Raw genomic sequence first — 24,661 nt, forward strand, 5'->3', positions numbered from 1 at the left:
TCCTGCCGCAGCCCTGTAAGTCGAGTTAGGAGGGCCCTTCAGAATGTAGAGCTGGGTTCCAACCTCCCTTAACTGTCAGTTTCCAGCCCCACGGTAGTGCAGAGTAGTGCAAAGAAGTGTGCTGTCATCATTAAATGCCTCCTCTCTTATTGATCCATCCCTTTATTTCTTACTGCCAGCTTTTCTGGCTCCCCCTCTCTTGCCCCAAGAATTGAAAGGAGGTGACAGATGGGAAGCAGGCCTGTGCTGGAGGGAACAAGGACCAGAGCACAGGGGTTTTGGATCTCCTGATTGTTCAGCTAGTCCTGTCCCTGCTGCCTCTCTTCCCAGAGCCTGAGGAGTCTTCCAAACTTTTCTGCACCACAAGGGGCAGTTCTGCCTGACCAGATCCATTTCTAGACAAGAAGAAGAAGAAGGAGGAGGAGGAGGAGGAGGAGGAGGAGGAGGAGGAGGAGGGGGAGGGGGAGGGGGAGGAGGGGGAGGAGGAGGAGGGGGAGGAGGAGGGGGGAGGAGGAGGGGGAGGAGGAGGAGGAGCTCAAGGGCTTGGAAAGTAGCAGGATTTTTAAAAAACTTTAAATGGGTAAATATGTAAATATCAGGCTCTTTGTCCCTGCTTCTGTGGATCCAGAGCAAAAGCTTGCCATAGCCACCGAAAAAGCACAAATCCACCCAGCCGCTGCTGTCCAGCCCTGCTCCTCCCCACGCTCAGCAAGGGCACTTGCTCTTCCCTATTCTCACCAGAGAGGCACAAGCGCTCCGTCCCTTCCAGCGGCAGGCGGAGGGAAGAGAAAGGGTCCGTTGTTTTTCTCTCGTTGTTTCTCTCTCACTCACTGCCGATCACCAAGCTGCTGACCAGGTCAGAAAGCCCTGAGGGAAATTCTCCAGGGCTGGGCGGGCCTCTGCTCCTCCAGGGAGCTTGTCCTTGACTAATTTTTCTTTGTCCCAATGGGAAAAAAAGAGAGAGAGACATAAAAAAGAAAAACCACAAACTTCCTTTGAAAATCAGCTTGTAGTCAGGGCCTGGAGCGCAAGCCCTAGACTCTGCAACTCAGGAATCCCGAAGACGCTCTGAGCGACCTGGGAGCACCCGGGCTGCCCTTCTGCCTGCCCGCACCCTCCTCTGGTGACCCCAGTCGTGGGCGTGAGTCCGGAAGTGGCCACCACCAAGCCGGGACAGCCGCTCATAAACCTGTGTAGACCTGGATAAGCTCTGGCCTTGACAGCTTGGAAGGCAGCTGGGACTGTGGAAGCACCCCTCCTTGGGGCCACTTTCCTCATCGAATTGCCACGACGACCCTCTTGCTCTATCCAGGAACAGCACCCACTTCTTTAAGGTAAAAACTTTGTTTTAACAATTTCCTTTATGCCACCCCTCCCCCCCACCTCCCACCCGGTTCTCCTTTTCCTCTGCAGCTCTGGAGAGGTGTCATGGAATGTCCCACCACTTTTTTGGTGCCTACAAGTCTGGATTTTGAGAGGAGCTAAGGCAGGAGGGATATGTAAAAGGGACTAGCTTGGTCCCTTCATTTCCTTCGTTTAATGAAAACTTCCCTCTGTTGCTTGCAAGCAAATAGACAGGGCATGGTAGAGGTGATGGACTTATTTGGGGGCAAAATTTTAAACCAGGAGTTGCATGAAGATTTGGGTCATACTGAGAAGGAGATTGCAGTGGGAAAGTTCGTGGGAGTGTACGTGTGTTATTGAAGTACCCGCCCATTTTCTATGCTTCTTCCAACTTTTGGCTATTTACTGCCCCTGCGAGGGAGGGGCGAGGGCTATTTTAACTCCCTCGCCCACCGCCAGAGGATAATTCCGGCAGGCGAGAATGCGTGGGACTTAAGAAAAGAAGAGGAAAATAATGAAATCCTGATTTGTTTGAGTGCCCTCCACCTCATCCTTTCCTGCTCTGACACACTCGTGCCCACCCCACCAGGAGTACACCTTGTAGAGTGGAAATCCTCCATTCCATCTCTTAAGACTTAGCCCACTGGGCTTTGCCCAGTTTCTCTGACACCCAATCCCCTCCAGTTTCTAGCCCCTGGTTTCTTTTGACTCATCCCCCTCACCAGCTAGTGGCCTAACCCCCACTTAATTATTGATCATTTCTAGAATTGGACAGAAAAGATAAAGAATGAATGCTGCTTTTCTCCAAGCTCTTTTAACTTACTCAGGCTCTGCTTGAAGGCTCAGCCTAACTGTCATTTGGGAGGGGAGGGGAAAGGGAGGTGAGAGAGTGAAAAAAAAAGTGTAAGGTGTGCAGGAAATTTTTGCTAGTCTGATTCTAAGTGAACAACATGTAAATGAGACGCAGCTAGCATAAATTATATTTGAAGCAAAAAGAGGATCGATTTGGGTGACCAGCCTCCTTTTGGTAACTTTTCTTTCTTTTTCCTTAAAGATTTTACTTATTTATTGACAGTGAGAGAGAGAGCGCAAGCACAATCAGGAGGAGGGGCAGAGGGAGAGGGAGAAGCAGACTCCCCACTGAGCAGGGAGCCTGGTCCCAGGACCCTGAGATCATGACCAGAGCCAAAGGCAAACGCCCAACTGACTGAGTCCCCCAGACACCCCAACTTTTCTGTCTTTCAACTTCACCTTCCAGGCCTTAACCTAGTCCTGAATTCCTGCCACTTTATAAGAAGGAAGCATAGTATCAGGTTAGTGGGGAGTTGGGGAAAAGACAAGATTTCTAACGTCTAATTTCTCCCCTTTTCTCACCCCGAGTAAGGCAGGGAGGGGAGCTAGGAGGTTGAAGGAGGATGTTTTCCAGGGGACAGGGTTTATGGCTTTTTACTGTTTGTTATCTACAGCCTTAATTAAATGTCTGTGCTGGACTCGATGCTTAGTGCTGATAGAGAGCAGGTTAAACAGGTCCAGGGTTATATTTAAGATGACCTAGGTGGGACTAGACAGAAAGAACATACGGAGAGGTAAGGAGATGACTGTAGAGGGAGTATTTTTTTTTTAAGTTTTTTTTTTTTTTTATTCCAGTTAGTTAACATACAGTGCTATATTAGTTTCAGCTGTGTAGTATAGCAGTTCAGCACTTCCATACATCACCCAGTGCTCATCACGAGGGAGTATTTCTATACCTTTCTTTTTTTTTTTTTTTAAAGGTTTTCTTATTTAGGGGCGCCTGGGTGGCTCAGTGGATTAAGCCGCTGCCTTCGGCTCAGGTCATGATCTCAGGGTCCTGGGATCGAGCCCCACATCGGGCTCTCTGCTCCGCAGGGAGCCTGCTTCCTCCTCTCTCTCTGCCTGCCTGTCTGTCTACTTGTGATCTTTCTCTCTGTCAAATAAATAAATAAAATCTTAAAAAAAAAAAAAAAAAAAGGTTTTCTTATTTATTTTAGAGAGAGAGAACTCGAGTGGAGGGAAGGGGCAGAGGGAGAGGGAGAGAGAGAATCCCCAAGCAGACTCCCCACTGAGCATGGAGCCCAACACAGACACACACAGGCTTGATATCACAACCCTGAGCCGAAGTGGAGTCCACCATTAAGAGTGGGCAGCCCAGGGACACCTGGGTGGCTCAGTTGGTTAAGCTGCGGCCTTTGGCTCAGGTCATGATCATAGGATCCTTGATCCTGGGATCGAGTCCCACATCAGGCTCCTTGCCCAGTGGGGACCCTGTTTCTCTGCGCCTCTGCCTGCCACTCTGCCTGCTTGTGCGCTCTCTCTCTCTCTCTGACAAATAAATAAATAAAATCTTTAAAAAAAAAAAAGAGTGGGCAGCCCAACCAACTGAGCCACCCAGGCACCCCTGTGAGCGAGTATTTCTTATGTAAGTCAATAATCAGCACTGTCACATTCCATATAAAGAGTGGGCAAGAGAGTATCTCTGGGTTTAGGTGATTTGGGTAGCAGAGAGGAACTGAAGAGAAGTTGCTGCCTCAACTCCAGATGTGGAAAGTTTACCGACAGAATTTGTTGGGGGACTGGTTTTTGTGCTGAAGTTATTTACCAGAGCCAGTCTCTGACCCAGGTCCCCATGGCCTACGTTTCCCCTCTTGGACAGGAAGTCCCTCCCAAAACCTTTTCGCCGTGGTTTGGGATTGTGTAAAGTTCAGTAGAGACCTGTGAAGAGAAAGACTTCTTTCTCACTGGTGTTTCATCTTTCGGGGCATGATACTGTCTGTCTTGTCTGTCTGTATCTCCACTCTTCACCCTGAACACTCAGTGTTAATCTTTTCATACTTGGGGTAGAGTGGAGAGAAGGGAACCCTAAGGATACCTGTTTGAGCTTTGGATGGCCCCTGAACAGCTTGGGGGGTGTGGTTTGGTGTAGGGTAGAGGAATGACTAGCATCGTGGCTAAGATGGAGGTTTCCAACCTGACACCTGTTACAGGGTGAGCTAAAGACCACTGAATTAATAACCATTTGTACAACTAACCCTTGAACAACACAGGGGTTAGGGATGCTGACCATTCATACAGTTGAAAATTCATGTATAACTTTTGACTCCCCCCAAACTGAACTAATCACCTGCTGTTGACTGGAAGCCTTACCAAAAACACAGTCAATTGATACACATTTTGTGTGTTAGACATATCATATATATTCTTCCAATAAAGTGAGCTAGAGAAAAGAAAATGTTATTAAGAAAATCAGGGGTGCCTGAGTGGCTCAGTGGGTTAAAGCCTCTGCCTTCAGCTCAGGTCGGGCTCTCTGCTTAGCGGGAAGCCTGCTTCCTCCTCTCTCTCTCTGCCTGCCTCTCTGCCTACTTGTGATCTCTGTCAAATAAATAAATAAAATCTTTTTAAAAAAATATTTATTTATTTATTTGACAGAGAGAGAGGTCACAAGTAGGCAGAGAGGCAGGCAGAGAGAGAGGGAGAAACAGGCTCCCCACTGAGCAGAGAGCCCGATGCGGGGCTCGATCCCAGGACCCCGAGATCATGACCTGAACCGAAGGCAGAGGTTTAAACCACTGAGCCACCCAGGCGCCCCAAATAAATAAAATCTTTAAAAAAAAAAATCATAAGGAATACACCTGAAACTGATGTAAATTGTATGTCAACTATACTTCAACAAGGAAAACAAAAGAAAATCATAAGGAAAGTACATTTACATTTACAAAAGAAAACATTTCATATATTTACTGAAAAAAAAAATCCATGTAGAGTGAACCTGTGTGGTTCAAACCCCTGTTGTTCAAGGATCAACTGCATAGTTTTAACATTTCTTTCTCTTTTTTCTTTCTGTCTTTCTCCTTTATTTTCCCCTTTCTCTCCATCTTTTTTCCATTCCTTGTCCTTATCATTTCAGGGAAGCTGACTCCATCCAATGACTTCAATCCCACCGGAATCTTTCCTCCCAACCTGAAAGCCCTGTACCCTCGTTGGTCCCAGCCTGTGAGAGGTGAGGGGAGGTCAGGCTGGGGCCCTTCTGTTCACCCAGCTAAGAAAGACATGCACTCCCTGTAACCAGGAGTGACTGTGTAGATGCTATCTAGCCTTCCATACTATAGTCCTTTAACAAGACTTTTCTGGGTTCATTTGCTTTCCAGCCCAATGACATCCTTCTTATTGGATCGGTCTCTTTTTTCCATACCAAGCCTACATTAGGCAACTCCCCGAGGGCAGGAAAGTCCTTTGGTGCCCCTCAATTGACCTCTTCTGACCATGGAACACCATCAAGCTGAGCTTCCAGACTCTGGTGAGGCCAAGATTCCAGAAGCAGTCAGCTCTGAAAACCAAGAGGTCTTCTCACAACCAGAGGAGCGGCCCCAGGACAAGGATGCCAGAGATGCTGATGGGGCAGCTGAAGAACAGGAGCCTGTAGGCCAAGCTTCGCTGCTGGCCCAGGGCCAGGATAACCTTGAGTCCCCTTCACCTGATATGAGTTCAGGCCAGCTGGAGCTGGCCCATGGGATACAGCCCAAGGTAGAAACAGTGGGGGCCTGCTCCAGGCCCCAGGAGCTTCCCCTACCCCTCAGGGCCCGACAGCCTGAGCTAGATTTCTACTGTGTAAAGTGGATCCCCTGGAAGGGGGAACGGACACCCATCATCATGCAGAGCACCAATGGCCCTTGCCCTCTCCTTGCCATCATGAACATCCTCTTTCTTCAGTGGAAGGTAAGAGAGAGTTTGGATGGGGGCTCAGAAATTGCTGAGGAAAGTCCTCTTCTGTGACCCACCTCCTTGATCATTCTGCTGTTCTCAGACCAGGCAAAACTTTCCAGATTATTCTCTGTATTTCTCCAGCTTGAACAAGTGAGATAAGAGAGTCATAAAAACAAGACAAAACAAAACAATTCTCAGTCCTACTCTCGAATCTTCTACTGTCTCGCAAATGGGAATGTCTCGCAATCCTTCACATTCATTCCCTCACTGCAGTTGCAAGCCTTCTTTTCCACCACACCCTCCCCTTCCCCGTCTCCTTCTGTGTGTTTCTCCTCCAGTGATCTGTGAAAGAAAATGCACACATGCCTAACCCTTTGGTCACCACTTCTGCCTCCAGGTGAAGCTGCCCCCTCAGAAGGAAGTGATCACGTCAGATGAGCTCATGGCCCATCTTGGTGAGTAACTGTTCCTTGGAGAGGAATTACACAGAAGGTTCAAGAGCTTACCCTTTCCACTCAGCCAGAAATCCAGAATATTGAGGGACTTTCCATTTGGGGCTCTGATGTGGCAAGGAGGGTGAAGGTCTACAGGGCTTCTGTGCAAGGCTGGGGAGTGAAAAGCAAAAATCAAGGCATCGGGAGTCAGGGATTGTAACCCTACTTCTGCCTTGAGATTTCGATGTGACCTTGGGTGGGCCTTTCACCTTCATCAGTCTACTTCCTCCTCTGAGAAGTGAAAGGTCTGGATTTGATTCTAAGGCTCTTTCCAGCTCTCAAAGTCTGTGGTCCATGACTGTTCTCCAGGAGAAGAGGAAGCAGCTTTTGGGACAATTGGGGAAAACTGATGAGGGATCCTATCTTGTAGGAGACTGCCTCCTGTCCATCAAGCCCCAGGAGAAGTCAGAGGGACTTCAGCTTAATTTTCAGCAGGTGAGGCAAAGTTCTTGGGGCACAGGAATTTGCAGGTTTGTAAGAGGACATGTAGGCTACAAAAAGAAGCCTTTCTTTTGCTTCTCAAGAAGGCCCCTTAACTATGATTTCTTTCTGCAGGAAAATACGTCCTAGAAAATATGTTCCCTTATATAAGATAAAGAAGGGTTGGGGCAAGGGAGGAATGGCATGGCCTGTAAGAGAACCAGGGAAAAGAAGCAACAGGATTCATTTTTTTATTTGTGGAGCTAGGAGTCAGGACAGGGGAGGCTAGAGTAGCCATCATTTTATCCCCTCCTGCCCCCAGCTTTATTGGGATATAACTGGCATATAAGACTGTGGAAGCTGAAAGTGTATATAACGTGTTGATGTGATACAGGTATCATTTTCTTTTCTAACCCCAGAACGTGGACGATGCAATGACAGTGTTGCCTAAACTGGCCACGGGTCTGGATGTCAACGTGCGATTCACAGGGGTCTCTGACTTTGAGTACACTCCTGAGTGCAGCATCTTTGACCTCCTGGGCATACCTCTGTACCATGGCTGGCTTGTTGACCCACAGGTGAGGGTGGGATGGCTCAAATGAGACTCGCATCCAGCTCAAAGCGAGATAGACAAGCAAAATTTTACGGGGTGGGTGTTAGGGAGTTAGGGGTTAGATTGGCTTGGGAATGTAATAGACTTCAGAGGCTGGACCCAGTGCAGAATTCCTTGAATTTTAACCTTTTGGTGTGTGGGGGGGTGAACATTCAAATACAGGCAAACCGTATGCAAGTAGGTCAGTTCTTCAGAAATGGAAAGTTTCAGGAACCTTTGGTTGTAGGGTTGCCATCTTGTGGGCGGGCTTTATTTCCTTCCTAAAAAGATCTTCGTTGTTTTGGTACCACTCCATGCTGGTGCAGAGTCCTGAGGCTGTGAGCGCAGTTGGGAAACTGAGTTACAACCAGCTGGTGGAGAAGATCATTACCTGCAAGCACTCTAGAGACACCAACCTTGTGACAGAAGGTGACGGCCCTGCTCTCTCTTCTGTGGGTCTTAGGTGGAGGGAATGATGGCTGCCTACGTTTATTGTTTATCATCTGTCTCCCCGCACTGCATCCCCCTAGAATGGAAACCCCATGAGAGAGAGTTTGGGAGGGGCGCCTGGGTGGTCCTTGGTTAGATATCTCCTTTCAGCTCAGGTCAGGATCCCAGGATTCTGGGATTGAGCCCCGCCTGGGGCTCCCTGCACAGCAGGAAGCCTGCTTCTCCCTCTCCCACTCTCCCTGCTTGTGTGTTTTCTCTCTCTCTGCCAAATAAATAAATAAAATATAAAAAAGAGAGAGAAGGAGAGTTTCGGGAATTGGCTGTTGCGTTCAGGACCCAGTGCAAGGTGGTCACTCAGTAACTATTTGTTGAATGAATGAATACAGCCAGGCTTCAAGGGATTTCAGAAAGTGGGACTATCCGCAGAGCTCTGACAGGGACTCTCTGGGTGATCCTTCTTCCTACTGGGGACTTTGGATTGAAGCCAAACCCCTCGTCCCCCAACCTTATGCCCTTCCGACAGGCCTGATTGCAGAGCAGTTCCTGGAGACCACCGCAGCACAGCTGACCTACCATGGACTGTGTGAACTAACAGCAGCTGCCAAGGAGGGTGAACTTGGCGTCTTTTTCCGAAACAACCACTTCAGCACCATGACTAAGCACAAGGTGATGAGGCTTTGGAAATGGGGGTGGGGGTGGAGTGCTGTCACTGCCTCGTGGTTTCTTCTTCTGGGTCAGTGTGTCAGACAGGATAGGGTAGATTAAGTTCAGGTGACAAATCACCCCCCAAATCCCTGTGTTTACCACAGCCAAAGTTATTCTTCATGCTGGATGGCCATTGTGGATTGGCTGCCATTCTGTCCCACATTGTCTTCGCTCTGGGACCCAGGCTGACAAAACAGCCTTAATCTGGAATATGAGAGGGAAGAGAGGGGGAGGGACACCGTGCACCCGCTTTTAATGCTTCTGTCTGGAGACGACACGTGTCGTTTCTGCTACCTTCTCATTGGCCACAGCAAGCCCTAAGAAATCAGCCTGCCCTCGACAGGACAGCAAAGTAAAATCCTCTCCCCAGAAGGGAATGGAGGTACCTGGAAGCGGGAGAGCTCTTTGGCTCTCAAAGGATTTCTCCTCAGAGCCATCAGGCCAGCCCAGAGAGCCTCTGGAAGTAGGGTAGACAGCAGCATCTTGTGTGGGACCCCAGCACCGAGGACTCACACTTGGACCACAGGGACTGCCACACTCCACGCCCCACCCCCAAGCCGATGGCACATGCGCAGACATCTGGGCCTTCTCCCCGCAGCCACATGTGTGAAGGATGCATGTGCATAGCGACACGCTCTAACTAGCACACCAGACGAGTCAAATGGTCTTTGCATCTCAGCTGATTCTTGGTAGTAAAGTGCCTCTGGGTCGGCTCTCCCGCCAACGAGTTTGTCCTCTTCTCTGCAGAGTCACTTGTACCTACTGGTCACCGACCAGGGCTTTCTGCAGGAGGAGCAGGTGGTGTGGGAGAGCCTGCACAACGTCGACGGAGACAGCTGCTTCTGCGACTCTGACTTCCACCTGAGTCACTACCTCGGCAGGGGGCCTGGAGCAGGGGGTGGCGGGGGCTCCCCCGAAAAGCAGCGCCAGGTAGACCAGGTGTGTGGGCTCTTTGGGAAGGGGCGCGGAGAGCTAGTCTGCCCACGAGCTCTTTGCTGGAGGCGAGTAAGATGCGATTCCTCCTGTAGATGTCACGACCCACGATACCCGTGCCCCCTTACAGTCACCTCCGGACCACCTCCACTTGGAGGTGGTATGTTCTTGGAGCAGTGTGTTCTCAGTCCCCACAGATGATGTACTTGGCTGTGTTTCTTGCTCTGGAGGGGAAGCTGGTGAATGTGAAGGAGAAGGAAGACGGGTTTGGAAACCTAAAGCCGGGCTGAACATCCCCCAGGCCTCAGCCACCTCACTGCTCCTGTTCTCTCCGCCTATTTCTAGGACTACCTGATCGCCTTGTCCCTGCAGCAGCAGCCGCAGGGCACGCTGGGTCTTAGTGACTTGGAGCTGGCCCAGCAGCTTCAGCAAGAGGAGTACCAGCAGCAAGCAGCCGTGCTGCCCACGCCGGTGCGGGCCTCACCACAGGTGAGCAGCTGCCCCCAAAGGCCCTGAACTCCACTCTGCTCCTTCCCGCAGTGCCAACACTTGTCCTTGCAAATCCTGCACTTGTCTCTTTAAGGGGTTCCTCCCCTCAGGGTCCCATCTCTCTCCCCACCGCCCCTCCTGATCATGCCCCCAGGCCCTTTTAGAACCTCTGTCCTTGTGTTCTTCTGGGCTGACAAGTGACCCACTGTTAAATCCCATACAGGGGAGAGGAGCCACGTCTGGTCGCCCAGTCGGGGAGCGTCGACAGAGGCCCAAACAAGAGTCAGACTGTGTCCTCCTGTAGCTTTGCCCAGTGCTGGGGCTGCCCTGCCTCTTTCTCAGAGGCCATGGCTGTGCTGCTTGCTTCCCCCAGCTCCACCCCTGAGATATGCAGGGTAACTTATTTATGGACTGGGGGAGATCCAAGCAGGTGGTCAATGCCAAGGTCAGACTCGGTAACATCTTGCCCTCCTGTGCTGCTGCCTTCTCTGCCTCCCAGTCATCCAGGGCAACACTGGGATTCGTGGGGTGAGGATTTCTGGTTGCCAGCTCCCCTTTCCCAGAACAGTCACACCCACAGACGGACTCAGGCTCCAGGGCGAGATCCCTGTCTAGAATATACCTCCCCTGGCCAGGCCCTCCTGCCGATCCTGCTGGCCTGTCTCCAGTTATTTCAGGGTTTGGTTTGGGTTTCTATCTCCATTATTTGTAATGCTTTCCTAGGGGTTTGGAAATAAAACTTTGTTCCTGAGATCTGTTGTTTGCCTTGCCCTGTGGCTCTTGGGGTTAAGTATTTGACCCAATTAAGGAATGCAAAAAGGTGGGGGGAGGTTATAGAGGCCCGCAGGGTGGCTTTGCTTGTCATTCCTAATAGGGCCAGCAGGGGGAACCAAAGCCTGCTTCTTTTCTTTTCTGTCTCTTTTTACTAGTTTTTGGTAGGTCTTCGAAATGGTAATCTAGTTTGGGAGGTGGGTTTCCAAGTCCCTGCTTTGGACAGATGCAGTTTGGGGGTTGTGCTCCCTGCTAACCTAAGACTTCCCAGGCAGGGGAGGGCAGATTGATCAGATGGTCCTTTGCTACCTCTATTTCTGACCTTATTCTGGCTCCTGTTTCTCAGTTACTTTGCCTGAAATTTCCTGGGGGAAGAGAGAATAATTGAGGGGTGGGGGGAACTTTGAGGGGGCACTTATTGCAGCCCTAGAGCCTCAAACAGGATCCCTGTGGAATATCCAAGTGCATATCAAAGGCACCTCCAGCTTCAAGGTCTCCTCCCAGCCCGTGTCCTGCTCCACCCAAACTTCAATCAGGGAACACAAACAACAGTGAGTTTGCCAAAAGAATTCAAGAAACCAGTGAGATGTTCTGGCCTGGGTATGGGAAGGATGAGTAGGGAAGAAACCATCAAAGAGCTGTCTATACCCAAGGCAGAGATGGGGTACCCTGGTGCAAGGATCACTTTGAGATGAGGAAACTAAGGGATTCAAAAGAAACTTCAGATTCTGGCCTCAACAAGAAGCTGGAGCATGTGGTGCTCAGTGAGGGGTTATCCTATTTGGAGGTCCAGCTGATTTCCTGCAGGATCAGCCAAACACAGGGCACTCAGATCCTTGGATGTCATGGTGTGGTAGGGAGAGCAGGAGCCCAGGGAGTACTCAGAGGTCTTCCGCCCTGCACAGGGCTAGTAGGGCTGACCGGCAGTCCCCTTTCACTGCCTCCTGCAGAAAAGAGAGTCAAGTGTTAGATCCCACCACCATGGCCCAGGCATTCTGTTTCCTCCATTGTGCTGGTCCACAACTGTCTGATGTCAAGAGTTGTGTATGAAATTAACCAAAGACTCATGAGTTCTCCAGGGTGTGAATGTGCTAGGTGGTGTGCACGGAGGGCAGAGTGGAGGTGAGGGGTGAAGCTCTGGGGCTCTAGGTTAAGAACTAGCCAAGTCTCACCTGGAGAGAAGAGTAAAGGGACTTGCCAAATTTCTTTTTGAACTCAGCTCGGATGCTTAGAAGGTCAATATCACTTCGAGAGATAAGGATACGCATCAGGACTTGGTAATTGGGCTTGAGGTTCTGGTAGAGAGGGAGAAACAGAAGGGGGAGAGGGTGGTAGGTTGTTAGATTCTCACAGAGTGGAGACAGGACAGCATGGTAAATTACTCTAGAAAGGGGAAGTGAGGTGTGAGTCCTGGCAAAAGAGAAGTGTACTTTATGTAAGAGGAAAATTTATCCTTGTCCACCCTCATGGAAGGTGATTCAGTGGGAAAGACCGGTCTCTGTGGGAGCAGCTGGGGTAGCTCTCCCTCTGGCCTCGTGTCTTTCCCGGCCATGCCACTAGCTTAGAGCCTCATTTCTCCAGATCTCAGTGGTGGGCGGCTCCAAAGTCAGCTACTCACAAAAAGGATAGGAGAAACTTGCTACCTATAAAAACTTCCAGCATGAAAGCCAGGGTTTTTAACTTCCAAGTTAGTGAATGTCCAGGGACCATATACCCAACCTATCCCCACACTGAGCTGATGGAGCTCTGAGAGGGTGCAGGGTCATGTGACTTACGGTTTTGAGCCTGACCTACCAGGGCCACCACACGGCCCCATCTGTATACACCAGTTTCTCCTGGTTTGACTCCTGGGGTCCAACATCACTGTCTTCCTCCTAAACCTGCACCAAGCCTCCTGCCTTTTGGTTAAAGAAGGTAATGCAGGGTTTGGCTTAGGAATAATAGAGGTATAATATGTGAATTATAATTATAAATCATGAATTATAATTGATTAGACCAAATCATGAATGATAACAGATCATAATAAATGTGTTAGTTATCATGAGAGATTTTTAAATAAAAACGTTGGTTGCAAAAATCCTATTTATGTTATGGGCTGGGCGTCGGCACTGTCACAATTTCCTAATAGCTTCTTTCCCAGAGTTTCCTGTTACTTGATTCACGAGACCCTTCCCAGAACTGCCTGATACCCACACTTCTGGCATCTACACAGATCATAAATTCCCATTAAAAAAAAAAAAAAAAGGAAAATGAGGAAGTAACAACAGGATGCTGTATTTCATTTGGACTCATTACCTCATTGTCTGCACTGATGTCTGCTTTAATCTTAAATTTCATGTATCACCAATTTTGAATTGTTATAAAGATTATTGATGGCTCCCCAATATTCCATTCTTTCCCTTCTTCCAACTCTTATTACTCCAAAGTTGTAGAATTGGGGCAATGTCCTCATTAACTGAATATTCTTACTGATTCATAGGTACCCTTTCTAGCAAACCTACATTAAACATAATTCTTGCCTTGTTCCTTGAGAACATACTTGGCATCTTATACTTCCCTGGGACCTTTTAACAAGCATTCATTCTCTGGTTCAGACTGGTCCAAATTTACATAGATCGGCTTTCACTGAAGGTCATTTTTCTGCATAAATATTTGTCACACGTATGTTTTCATATATTTCTCATGAGAGGATAAAACAGAAGCATATGATTGAGTTTTTCCTTTTTAAAAAAGGTTTTCAGTTGGGGTGCCTGGGTGGCTCAGTGGCTTAAAGCCTCTGCCTTCGGCTCAGGTCATGATCCTAGGGTCCTGGGATCGAGCTCCACATCGGGCTCTCTGTTCAGCAGAGAGCCTGCTTCCTCCTCTCTCTCTCTCTGCCTGCCTCTCTGACTACTTATAATCTTTGTCTATCAAATACATAAATAAATAAATCTTTAAAAAAAGTTTTCAGAAAAATAGGCCTATATTATTTTTTGACTCCTACTTCTAGGATAAACCTGCATTTACAGCCAAGAGCATGGGTCCTACAATCCAAATATATTATAATCACTTACTGCTGGGATATAAGTTTGTTGATGACAGGAATTTAGACAGATAATCACAACTCTTCAAACCAGTCTTAGTATTGGCTTGGTGTAACAGTACAGACATTATTGGGGAAGTAAAATATTTTTCTACTGTCAAAATGGAAATCTCCATTGATGATAAAATATGTACATATACATGCACTATCTTTTGAATAATTGCCAATAAGGCATGGTTATTTCTCACTCAGTACACAAGAAGCTATGCCATCTACCAAAATGATAACTACTTCTATCTTTACAATTTGGATGAGTTTTTTTATTTATAGATGTTGGGGGACAGTTGCACTAATAGGTTTTGCCCAATGAATAGAATGACTAGATTCTGTGTATGAAATTACTTAAAACTAACATCACCAATTTAAGTGTGGATAATATGGGACAAAGTACAACTATTGTGGAGGAAGATGGTCCTGGGTGCTAGGACTCTAATGGTATAGCTTATAGTATAGACCAACACCTATGGTACAGACCAGGAGTTGACACATGGCAGTTCAATGTCCTATAGGACCATTATGTGTGTGTGGTTTTTAATTATTTTTAAATTCCAGCATAAATAACATACCATGTTATAATAGCCATTATGTGTTTTATAGGAGGCCTATATTATTTATTAGCTATATATGACCTTGGGCAAAGAACTTAACCTCTGTACCTCAGTTTTTTCATCTATTAATTGGAATATGTATAACAAGCCCAGCATCGGCCCTGGGACACAATGAGCAGCCAAGAAATGCTGGCTCTTGTCATAATTCTTGCTAGCATTGTCATTATCATTACTCTGGTGACAACTGAAATTGGACATGGTGCTGTCCTCCAGAGCAAATTCATACCTATAGCTGGCCACCTAGCCATCAATTGGGCCCAAATTTTGGCATCAGTGCCCTTTTGAGTCAAGCTCATTTAGTTTTTTTTTTTTTTTTAAAGATTTTATTTATTTATTTGACAGACAGAGATCTCAAGTAGGCAGAGGCAGGCAGAGAGAGAGGAGGAAGCAAGCTCCCCACAGAGCAGAGAGCCCGATGCGGGGCTCTATCCCAGGACCCTGGGATCATGATCTGAGCTGAAGGCAGAGGCTTTAACCCACTGAGCCAACCAGGCGCCCCCATTTAGCTTTAACCACAGTCCACACCTGCCTTTCTTCTTCACAAGACAGTTAGCAAGCCTAGGAAAAGAGAGCTGCTCTATGTTTATAAGCTAAATAGAAGGTTGTTACATGACCAACAGCATGAAACTTCCTCTCTCTTGCCCAGAAGATGTCTCCCCCCAGTTTTTGTTCCAAGGGGGTGGGGAGAAACCTCCCTCTCACCTGGAGGGCTTGATGAAGTTTATTGGCAAAGTACAGCGGTGTGTTCCTGATCACGGAGACTGGAAGCAGAGAGGGAGAGATGGAGAGAGCTGGCTTTCGAGCCGGGTGAGAGCCCTACCCCGCGTGTGCTCAGCAGGCCCTACCTAGGCTGAGCAGGGCCGCCTGAGCATCTCCGTGGAAGAGGTGGTGGATGGTCTTCTCTAGCTCGTGCCCAGCACACCGCTGGTACTGATCGAACACTTGTGGTAGGTGTGGGAGGTAGTTAGAAAGATAAATGGGAGCGGAGGTTGATAATCACAGAGAAGGATAAGCCCTTGGCCCAAACTCATCATTACAGTAAGCTGGGACGACAAGAAGTCTTGTGTGTACCTCGGACGAGATGTTCAGGATTTCGCTGGGTGAGGATTAGGACCCATGTGCCCTCTGCGCTGGGCCCTTCAGTCTGCTTTAATGCCTGGGAGGGAGGAGTAAACCAGGATCATTGGTTGGGGGTAAGGGAGCTACAGTTGTGATGTTCCCAGAATCCATCATCATGGTGGTGGAAATGGGATTCAGAGTGGAAAAGCTTAATGGGACCTGTGAAGCTATTGCTTCTATTTATGGTTAAAACAGACAAACAAAAAAGGAAGAGAGGGACTCTGCCCTCATAGCTCAATTCCCCAATGTGGGGAAATCCTGGCAATCAATGAATTAAATAATCTCCAAGGGAAGGTCTGAGGAGGGTTCCCCCACCCAGATGTCCCTGAGAGGAGGCTGTGTCAGTTGAGGAGCTCACTTCCTGTGAGTTCAGGAATCAGAGGCTAAGTAAGTGAATGGGCTTCAGATGGTCACTAATTGACACTTCATGTCCTCACCTGTCCCTGAGGACGCCTTCCCCAAGGCAAAGAGAGGTTTGCAGGACAAGTGGGTACACCTGTCCCTGGCTCTAGGAGCCACCAGAGGAGGATGTCTTACATGTACGGCCAGGCAAGCTCCTCACCCCTGCTCACCTGGACATCCTGTTCCACCAGGTTATAGTCGATGATTCCAGAGTAGCTCTCGCGACCCCCCTAGAAGAAACTCTCTCAGGAGGACTCTCTGAGGGGGAGCTTTTTATCTCCAGGACAACCAACCCGAACCAACCACACTCCTCCCCTTCTCTTGCTAATTACACCCGAGCAATGCTGCCAGCTCCCCCGCAGGCCCCTCGCTCCCCTGCAGGCCAGTCCTCCTCACCTTGGCCAGGGCCAGGAGCAGTTCTTGCAAGATGCTGCTGGTCTCAGATTTGATGTCCTCCTCAGCCTCCACCTGGAAATCTGGGGTAGGGTTAGGAGCTCTCTGAAGCCTCCTGATTTTTCCCAGTGTAGCTATTCCCTGTCATATGCCCAGCCCACTGCCTACACTGCCATCTCCGGCTGGGGGTAGCTTGCTGGCTGCCAGTTCCCAGGATGGAAGACAGAAGCACCATCATGGCCACCCTGAAAACAGCCCGAAGCCATGAGTAACGCATGTGCTGTAGGGTCATGCATCAAGGTGGGGACAACCTGCTTGGGGAAGGAGGCCTTTGTTATTTGAGTGGTAGGCAGGCAGTCAGCAGGGACAGGAACACCTCCATTGTGAGGCCAGAGGGCTAGGGCCTGGCCCCCTCACTGGAGGCAAGGAGAAGCGACGTGGAAGGACGTGAAGAAGTGAAAGAAAAAGAAGGAAAAGAAAACCAGAAGGCAGAAGTGAGAGGTAGGCGATAGATTAGGACAGGCTGAGAATGGACACAAAGGAAAACTGGGGAAAGAAAAAAAAGGGGGGGTGTTCAGATGCAGAGGAGAGAAGGCCAGTTAGCAATTAGTGGCTGAGGCATGTGGCAGTCAAGCAGAGGCCTGAGGGGGAGTACCAATGACTTAGAGAGCAGGTCCCCCACCCTCCCCCCGGGATTCAGCAAGGTTCCATTCAGCCTGGGATGAGGTGTGAGGGCAAAATCAGGAAGGGGCTGGGAAGATGACATGGGTACCCTCAGGACTGTCACAGTGCCCAACCTTGTCATTACCTTGGAATCTGCCCCAGAGCCCCCAACTAAGATGGCTAATCATTGCTTCTCTTTCTTTAATGATCACATCTGGCTCTTGCCCCGGGGAGACTGAATACTGGCAAGGGTGGGTGGGGGGAGAGACCCCAAGGGAATAGCGCTGGGGCATACAGGTTCCCAGAAGACTTGCCTGTAGGGAGGGCCAGAGAGCAGGGGCTGTCCTGCCATCCCGTTCCCCCCGCCATGTGCTCTTACTATGTTTGTAGACCATCAGGCACTCCTGCAGCTGGGCTGGGCTTCGGGTGGCAAGAATTTCCACAGCCACATCCTCAGGAGAACCAGAGCTCTACAAGAAATTGGGAGGCCACTCTGACACTGGGTCATGCCATGAGGATGGTAGAGAGCAGAGGCTGACCACCTGTCAGTGTGGGCTGTGTAAAGGGGACCCCTGCCAAGTCGACCTTCTGGAGCAGGCAAAGGCAAGTCGGTCAACCCTCTTCTCCCCTCAGTGGTGTCCTCACTTCCTAGATGGCTAGCGAGCTTCCACTCCTGGTACCTTCAAGGCTGTCCTCAATTCCTGGGCATCGAACTGGGCGGCAGGCTGCAGCAAAGCCATCACGATCCTCTCGAGGTCGCCAGAGAGTGCTGCCTGCAGGGACTTCAGTAGGTCCTACAATAAATGGTCCCCCTAGCAGAGGAGCAGAAACCATGGGGAGGGCCCCGGATGTGTGGGGATCTCTGGCGGGCTGCCGTTGGCTATACTCCACGTCTTCTAGGGGGCTGCTCACCCCAGTCTGCTGCTCCTGGGAAGCCAGTGGCCTCACCTGTTGGGTGCGCTCCTGGAAAGCTCGAGAGATGAGCTGCCTTTGCTCTCTGCTCCTGTTGGTCAGTACGCCCATGATGGCACTGCGGTCCACACCTGAACAGAGATGGCTGGTGTTATCAGCTGGGCTATCAGCTGGGCAGAAGCGACAGAGTCTATACAGGGCAGGGATCCCCTGCCTCTCAGACTCGAAGCCTCCAGAGGAGGAGAGAAGGCCATCCAGGAAAGGGCTGTGAACAGCGGGGGTTTGCAACACCTCTACTTCCATTTGGCCTCAAAAGAAGATGCAGGGCTGCCTGGGGGTCTCAGCTGGAACTCCTGATTTCAGCTCAGGTCACAGTCTCAGGGTCATGGGCTCTGTGCTCAGCAGAAGTCTGCTTAAGATTCTCTCCCTCTGCCCCTCCCCTCACCGCTCCTGAGCATGCTCTCTCTCTCTCTCAAAAGAAAAAAAAAAAGAATTAAAAAAGAAGACCCAAATAAGATGACGAAATGGCATGTGAACCTGACCCAAAATTAGGTGAAGTTGGCCTGGTGTGGTGGGGGAGAAATGGCTTGGTGATCATAGACTTAGATTAGAACCCCAGCCCTGCCATTATGAACTGTGTGACCTTGGGCCAGCCTCTTTGTCTCACCAAGCCTGTTTCCTCACCTGTAAAATGGAAATAAGACTTACCTCACAAGGGTGTCCTGAGAATGGAAATGACATACCTACCATGGTATTTGACATACAAGAATTAAGGCATTCCACAAACATTTACTGAACAATGTCACTTCCTCCTTCCTTCTCAGTCTGCAGACTGGTTTCTAAAAGGTGGATCCCCAGGGGCAGAGGGAAAAGGGCTCACCTTGGCCTGCAATGGCCTTCAGCAGCCTTTGCACATCCTTTTCCACGCTGAAGCTCAAGAAGGTCCTGAGGGTGCCCAGGGTTCCCCAAGCTGCAGTCTGTAAGACCATGAGGGGTGGGGGTTTGGGGGGAGCATCACACGTCTGCACATGCCTGCCCCAGTGCCTCAGCAGGGCCTTTGGCCTGGTCTCAGGGCCCGCTCTCCCTTTTCCCATCCCTCATTCTCTCATAGCCCTGGAGTTGAAATAGTAACAATGATTCCAATGATCACAGTCCCTACCTTGTTGGCCAGGCCCAGGTGGCTGAGGATCTCCTGGGTCAGGGATGGTCTTGTCTTCCCGCTGGTTACAGACATGGTATGACTGGCTGTCCGAAGGAGGGAAACAGGAGCGAACCGTGGAGAATTTCCTGGCCCTTTGGGCCTCTTTATGACTCCCAGACCCCTGAGGCCCACCTCCCACGCTGTTCCTTTCGCATATTGCAGAAAGAAAATAAACATCGACCAGCTTGGCAGGTTTGGGAGCCCAAATGGAGGGATAAATGGAAGTCCCCATCTTCCCTACCTCTCACCCCTCCTTCAGGAAGCAAGGATTGATCAGGAATGCTGCTAGAATAAGCACCAAACAAACCCTCCCTGACTCCAGGGTGGGTCCCAAGGCTTCCAAACTTTGATCTCAGGGGGATGACCCCCTTCTGAGATCCAAGTCCCTTCCTTCTGGTGGTCTGGCTAGGGATTCCTGGGTCGGTGCAGGGGAGGTGAGGTGATGTGGCTGGATGAAGTGTGTGGGGTGGGAGATAATAACTCCAAAAACACCCACCCCCCTTTAGCCCCGGCCCAGGAGTAAGTAAGCTCCTGTCCCCCTGCCCACCAGGCTGCCAACTGTTGGGGCCCTTCCCCCTCGGAGTCTCTGACAGTGACCTTCAGCTCAGCAGGTGGGACTCCGGGGCTGATGTACATGTTCCTTTGGGTGCATGGGTGCCTAGACAAGGGAGCAAGCCCTCATCTTAGAAAAAGAAAACTCCTTTCTCCCTCTCCCAAGGGATCCACAAGCTTTCCCTCCTCCCTTCCTCCATGAGGGCCCAGGGCCAATGCTTACCCAGAGGTGCTGGGGGGAGGTGGCTGCCGTCACAGCCTGGCAGCTGCCGGTGTGTGCACCAGCTTCTGTGTGGTCTGCTAGAGGAGAGGGGGCGTGCACAGCCTGGGCTGGGCAGCCTGTCAGATGACTTCTCTAGCAGCCCCGCCCAGCTGTCGCCTCCCGCTCCCGGCCCCTCCCAAATGTGGGAGATGACCAGGCTGTACCTGGTCCCACAGGCAAACCCCTCCCTACCAAGCATCTTTCCTCCCAGGAGCCGGGCCTCACCCCCTGGAGAGAATTCTCCTCAGCCTTTGGGCAGTTCAGCAGGACACAAGGGGCTTTGTGCATCACTTTCCCCGTGGGGCCAGGTGGGACTACAGAAGCCCAGTCTTTGAGTCCAGCTTCTGACCTGGCTCTGCCTCTGGCCCCAGCTCCCTAGGGGGACAGGTCAGACAGGCTCCAGGCTGACTTAGAGGCTGATAGAGAAAAACCTGTTGGGGCACATACCAGCGGGACACCCCAGCCCGCACACCCCAGAGGGGGTCCTAACCCCCAAACTCCCTATTACCTTATCAAAGCCAGCCAGCCTGGGTGGGAAGGGCAGAGGGACTGTTTGGATCTGTGGGGAATAAAGAGAGCAGGTATTTGAGAGTGGGAGCAGATCAGCAGAGTCACGAGAGAAAAATGCAAAGGGTGTTCCCTGTGGACAGAAGCATCATGGTCCCAAAAGGCGACAGGGAGATGGGAGAGGCTCCCTGGGTCCTGTGTCTTAGATTCTTTCTGGTGCCTTTTGGCTGTGGTGCAACCTCAGCAGCTGGGCTTGGGGCTGTCGGAGCACAGAGTAGCAGCTGAACAGCCCTGGGGAGCCTGGGGAGCCCCTGAGCAAGCAGTCACTTGATCCCCACAGCCAGCTCCCTGGGACCTAGAAGCTGTCTCCTTCCTGCTTCCCTAGAGAGGTCGTGTGGGGACTGGGCACAGAAGCTGGAGGGCTGTTCCCACTCCTCTGCCCCTCTCCCTGCCAAGGAAGGCCCTTGTTGGTTCTCTTACAACCCTGAGGAGGGATCTGCCTCTCTTCCACAGAGCAGACCAGACCTCAGGATGCATGAAGGGAAATTTCCTGGGTGGCAGTCACTGCTTCTCACTTCGTGTCCTGTTAAAGTGGAAAACATCCACCAATTTTTGCCGTGAGAATGTGGGTTCAAGGCCCAGCTCTGCAGCTTTTTCTGTTCTGTAATCCTAGCTAGTCATTTCAGGTCTCTGTGTCTGTTTCTTTACCTGAGAAAAAATGGGACTGTTGGGAGAGGCTGAAGAGGCTGAAGTGTGTGGAGAGGGCATCCTGGGAACCTGAGAATAGCCTTCCTGGGAGGATTGAATTATGTAATATATGTGACTGCATTTGGCAAAGAAAAATGCCTTTGAAAATAAGTCTGCTTGGGCGCCTGGGTGGCTCAGTGGGTTAAGCTGCTGCCTTCAGCTCAGGTCATGATCTCAGGGTCCTGGGATCAAGGCCCACATGGGGCTCTCTGCTCAGCAGGGAGGGTGCTTCCCTCTCTCTCTCTACCTGCCTCTCTGCCTACTTGTGATCTCTCTCTGTCAAATAAATAAATAAATAAAATCTTAAAAAAAAAAAAGAAAAGAAAATAAGTCTGCTAGATTTAATAAATAAAAATACAGGACACCCAGTTAAATTAGAATTTCAGGTAAACAACAAATAATTTGTTGGTATTAAGTATGACACAACTTTTTCATGGGATATACTTAGCATAGAAATCATTTGTTGTTTATCTGAAATTGTGATTTAACTGAGCATCCTGTAATTTACCTGGCAACTTGGAAGATGGGACTCAGTTTCAGCATGGTGATTAAAAGCAAAAGTTCTGGAGCCAGACTTCCTGAACTCTGAATTCCGGTCTGCTGTGTGACCTTAGCAATTATCTCAACTTTTCTTTCTTCTTTTTCTTTTGAAAAAATTTGAATATGTTTTATATATTATATATTATTTTCTATTTTATTTATCTATCAGACAGAGAGAGAGAGAGAACAAGCAGGGGGAGCAGCTGAGGGCAAAGCTGACTCCCCACTGAGTAGGAAGAGTCTGATGTGGGGCTCGATCCCAGGACCCTGGGACCATGACAGCCAAAGGCAGATACTGAGCCACCCAGTTATCCCTACCTCAACCTTTCTGTGCTCAATTTCCTCATCTTCAAAGCAGAGGTAATAATAGTGTTCATATTATAAGCTATTGTGAGAATTAAATAAATTAATACATGTAGAGCACTTTATTTTTTTAAATATTTTTTTTAAAGATTTTTAAAGATTTTTATTTATTTGACACAAGGGAACACAAGCAGAGGGAGTGGGAGAGAGAAAGGCAGGCTCCTCTCCGGGCGGGGAGTCCGATGTGGGTCTCGAACCCAGGACCCAGGATCCAGAATCATGACCTGAGCCAAAAGCTGATGGTTAACCAACTGAGCCATCCAGGCAACCACTCAGAAAATGCTCTGCACAGACTAGTAGGTCCACATTTCAAAATGTTAACTTATATGTAACAATAAATATTGATATAATGTTATTTTATAATAAAAACTGTTACTGTTAACTTGTCTCTCTCTGGAGTCCAGTCTTGGCTCTCTTCTGCAACTTCTATCTTGCCAATCTTCAATCTGGCCACAGGAGGGCATGAGAAGCCACCGAGAGCCGAGAGCCCCCTAGTGGCCAGTTGAGGTCTCCAAGGCTCTGGCTCCACCCACAGATATCCCCGGGCTCCTTTTGCGCACTTGTTAGAAAGTGCGGTCTCTGGAGGATGTCAGGTTCTAGGTGGAGTTGGCAGGCAGGCATGGTCAGCAGAAGAGCCCCAAGGAGACACCTACTCAAGGGGTCCCCCACCCCCACCTCCGAGACCTCAAGACACTTGCAGGAGACTTCCTAGGCTGGGTTACCCCAATAGAGTGTCTTTGCAGCCCCAGTCCCATGCCTTTGGCCTTCTCTGCCCTTCAAAGTCCATTCTGGGCACACGTTCCAAGTAGGTTTAGAGGGAAATGAATGGAGAGACAGAGGGCTCTTATTTCCTCAGTCCGAACTTCTGTGAGGGATTCCCGACAGATCAGCAGGGCCGAAACCCGAGTTTGAAGGCCACAGGCTGGGGCGCCTGCGTGGCTCAGTGGTTAAGCCTCTGCCTTCAGCTCGGGTCATGGTCTCATGGTCTTATGGTCTCAGGGTCCTGGGATCGAGCCCCACATCAGGTTCTCTGCTCGGCAGGGAGCCTGCTTCCCCCTCTCTTTGCCTGCCTCTCTGCCTACTTGTGATCTTTCTCTCTCTCTGTCAAATAAATAAAAATAAATTCTAAAAAAAAAGATTATGAAGGCTGCAGGCTGAACCACAACCACACCGCAGAAGAGTAATCCTTGTAATCCTTGTGGTCCAGGAGCGTGAGGAGGGAGAATGTGAGATTTATAGCTGCTTCACTGAAACTTGGTGGAATCTCACTCCTTTTGTCCAGGTGTTTTGTTTTGATCAACTCCAGGGCCAGATTGAGGTTGTTTTCCAATTTACTAATCACCTTTCACCCCCGTGCTCTAAATTTTAGAATTTCAGAGTAGGAGGGGTTCTTGGAGATGACTGGTCTGCCACTCTCTTCTTACTGATTCAGGAACCGGAGTGAACCAGATCCAGGTCTCCTAACTTCTCCTGTGCTTTCTTCATTACTTAGATGAGGGCATAGCTGATTTGGGGTCTGTCTTAGTGGAGGATATAGGGGACAGGCAGTAAAAAATACAGCCTCAGCTGTTGACTCATGAATAAGGTAGCATATTGCTTTTCTGCAAAATCTTGCACTGCATGCTTTTTGAACGCATAGAAATTCCTCCTGGGTATTTTTCTCTTTTTATGAAACTGTTTCTCCCCAGAGCTCCTGGTACCTGAGTTCCTCTGCTCACATAGGAGCCATGCACTAGTTCCTTTACCCAAACAGGCTTCTGCGTTGCACAAGCCACTCAGACTTTCCTCAGCTGGGGTTCATGTCTTTTGCTGTCCTAGAAGCCTGCCCAGATACTAAAGTTCCAGCTTGAAGGCTGATGGTGTCCTCTGCCTTAGGCCACCTCAGCAGCCCTTACAGAGGAAGTGAGTCACAGCAAGGCAGGCAGCTTGGGGCACTGTGGGCGTGGCCATGCCTGCCCAGGGCACTGGGGGATGGGTCAGAAAGGTAGTGATGAAAATCTCCTGGTCCAGCTGAGGTGGGGAGTGTGTGTGTGTGTGTGTGTGTGTGTGTGTGTGTGTGGCGCAGGCCCGAGCTACTGTCCTAAGTATGTTGACAGAACTGGTAGCATCATTCTAATGCTGCCTAAAGCCACTTCCCTTTCTCCAGCCACCTTCTCTTTTGTCTCCTGGGGGAGGGGTACCCCTCTTATCTTTATTTCTCAGGCCTTGACTTTCCGACTTCTGTCCCCAAACTTCCCCTGTCCACTGCTATCTTAAAAGTAAGTTAAACGGTCTTCAGTCCTCTAAGGAATCATTTAAAAAGCCTTGTGGGCACCTTGAAGAAACTTGGCATCTAGGAAAACTGCTTGGAAAAAGGTCTCAGAAGCTAAAGGAAAGGAACCAAACAGTACAGA

The 24,661-nt window shown here is 49.6% G+C and overlaps 2 protein-coding genes across 3 annotated transcripts; one reads left to right on the forward strand and one right to left on the reverse strand.

Moving 5' to 3' along the window:
* The first annotated feature begins 639 nt into the window (after window positions 1–639).
* On the forward strand, window positions 640–10,897 carry MINDY1 (MINDY lysine 48 deubiquitinase 1). Of its 2 annotated transcripts, none has more exons than XM_045979740.1 (11): window positions 640–1,334; window positions 5,267–5,359; window positions 5,508–6,075; window positions 6,461–6,518; window positions 6,928–6,992; window positions 7,397–7,555; window positions 7,896–7,998; window positions 8,543–8,685; window positions 9,472–9,663; window positions 10,003–10,146; window positions 10,370–10,897. In XM_045979740.1, the coding sequence occupies exons 3-11, from the start codon at window positions 5,623–5,625 to the stop codon at window positions 10,448–10,450; spliced, it is 1,398 nt and encodes a 465-aa protein (XP_045835696.1). In that variant the 5' UTR covers window positions 640–1,334; window positions 5,267–5,359; window positions 5,508–5,622; the 3' UTR covers window positions 10,451–10,897. The 2 variants fall into 2 exon arrangements, with proteins under 2 accessions (XP_045835696.1, XP_045835704.1); XM_045979748.1 differs by having other exon boundaries at window positions 5,556–6,075.
* Window positions 10,898–11,404: 507 nt separating this feature from the next.
* Window positions 11,405–20,132, reverse strand: ANXA9 (annexin A9). The gene is made up of 13 exons (XM_046020244.1): window positions 20,073–20,132; window positions 19,256–19,341; window positions 18,977–19,073; window positions 18,133–18,227; window positions 17,865–17,978; window positions 17,564–17,654; window positions 16,525–16,604; window positions 16,299–16,358; window positions 15,679–15,763; window positions 15,453–15,548; window positions 15,310–15,368; window positions 12,090–12,212; window positions 11,405–11,861 (listed from the first exon to the last, which is right to left on the reverse strand). The coding sequence occupies exons 2-13, from the start codon at window positions 19,328–19,330 to the stop codon at window positions 11,799–11,801; spliced, it is 1,038 nt and encodes a 345-aa protein (XP_045876200.1). The 5' UTR covers window positions 19,331–19,341; window positions 20,073–20,132; the 3' UTR covers window positions 11,405–11,798.
* Window positions 20,133–24,661: the final 4,529 nt, after the last annotated feature.

The sequence above is a fragment of the Meles meles genome, chromosome 1 (assembly GCF_922984935.1).
Source record: "Meles meles chromosome 1, mMelMel3.1 paternal haplotype, whole genome shotgun sequence".
Lineage (NCBI taxonomy): Eukaryota > Metazoa > Chordata > Mammalia > Carnivora > Mustelidae > Meles > Meles meles.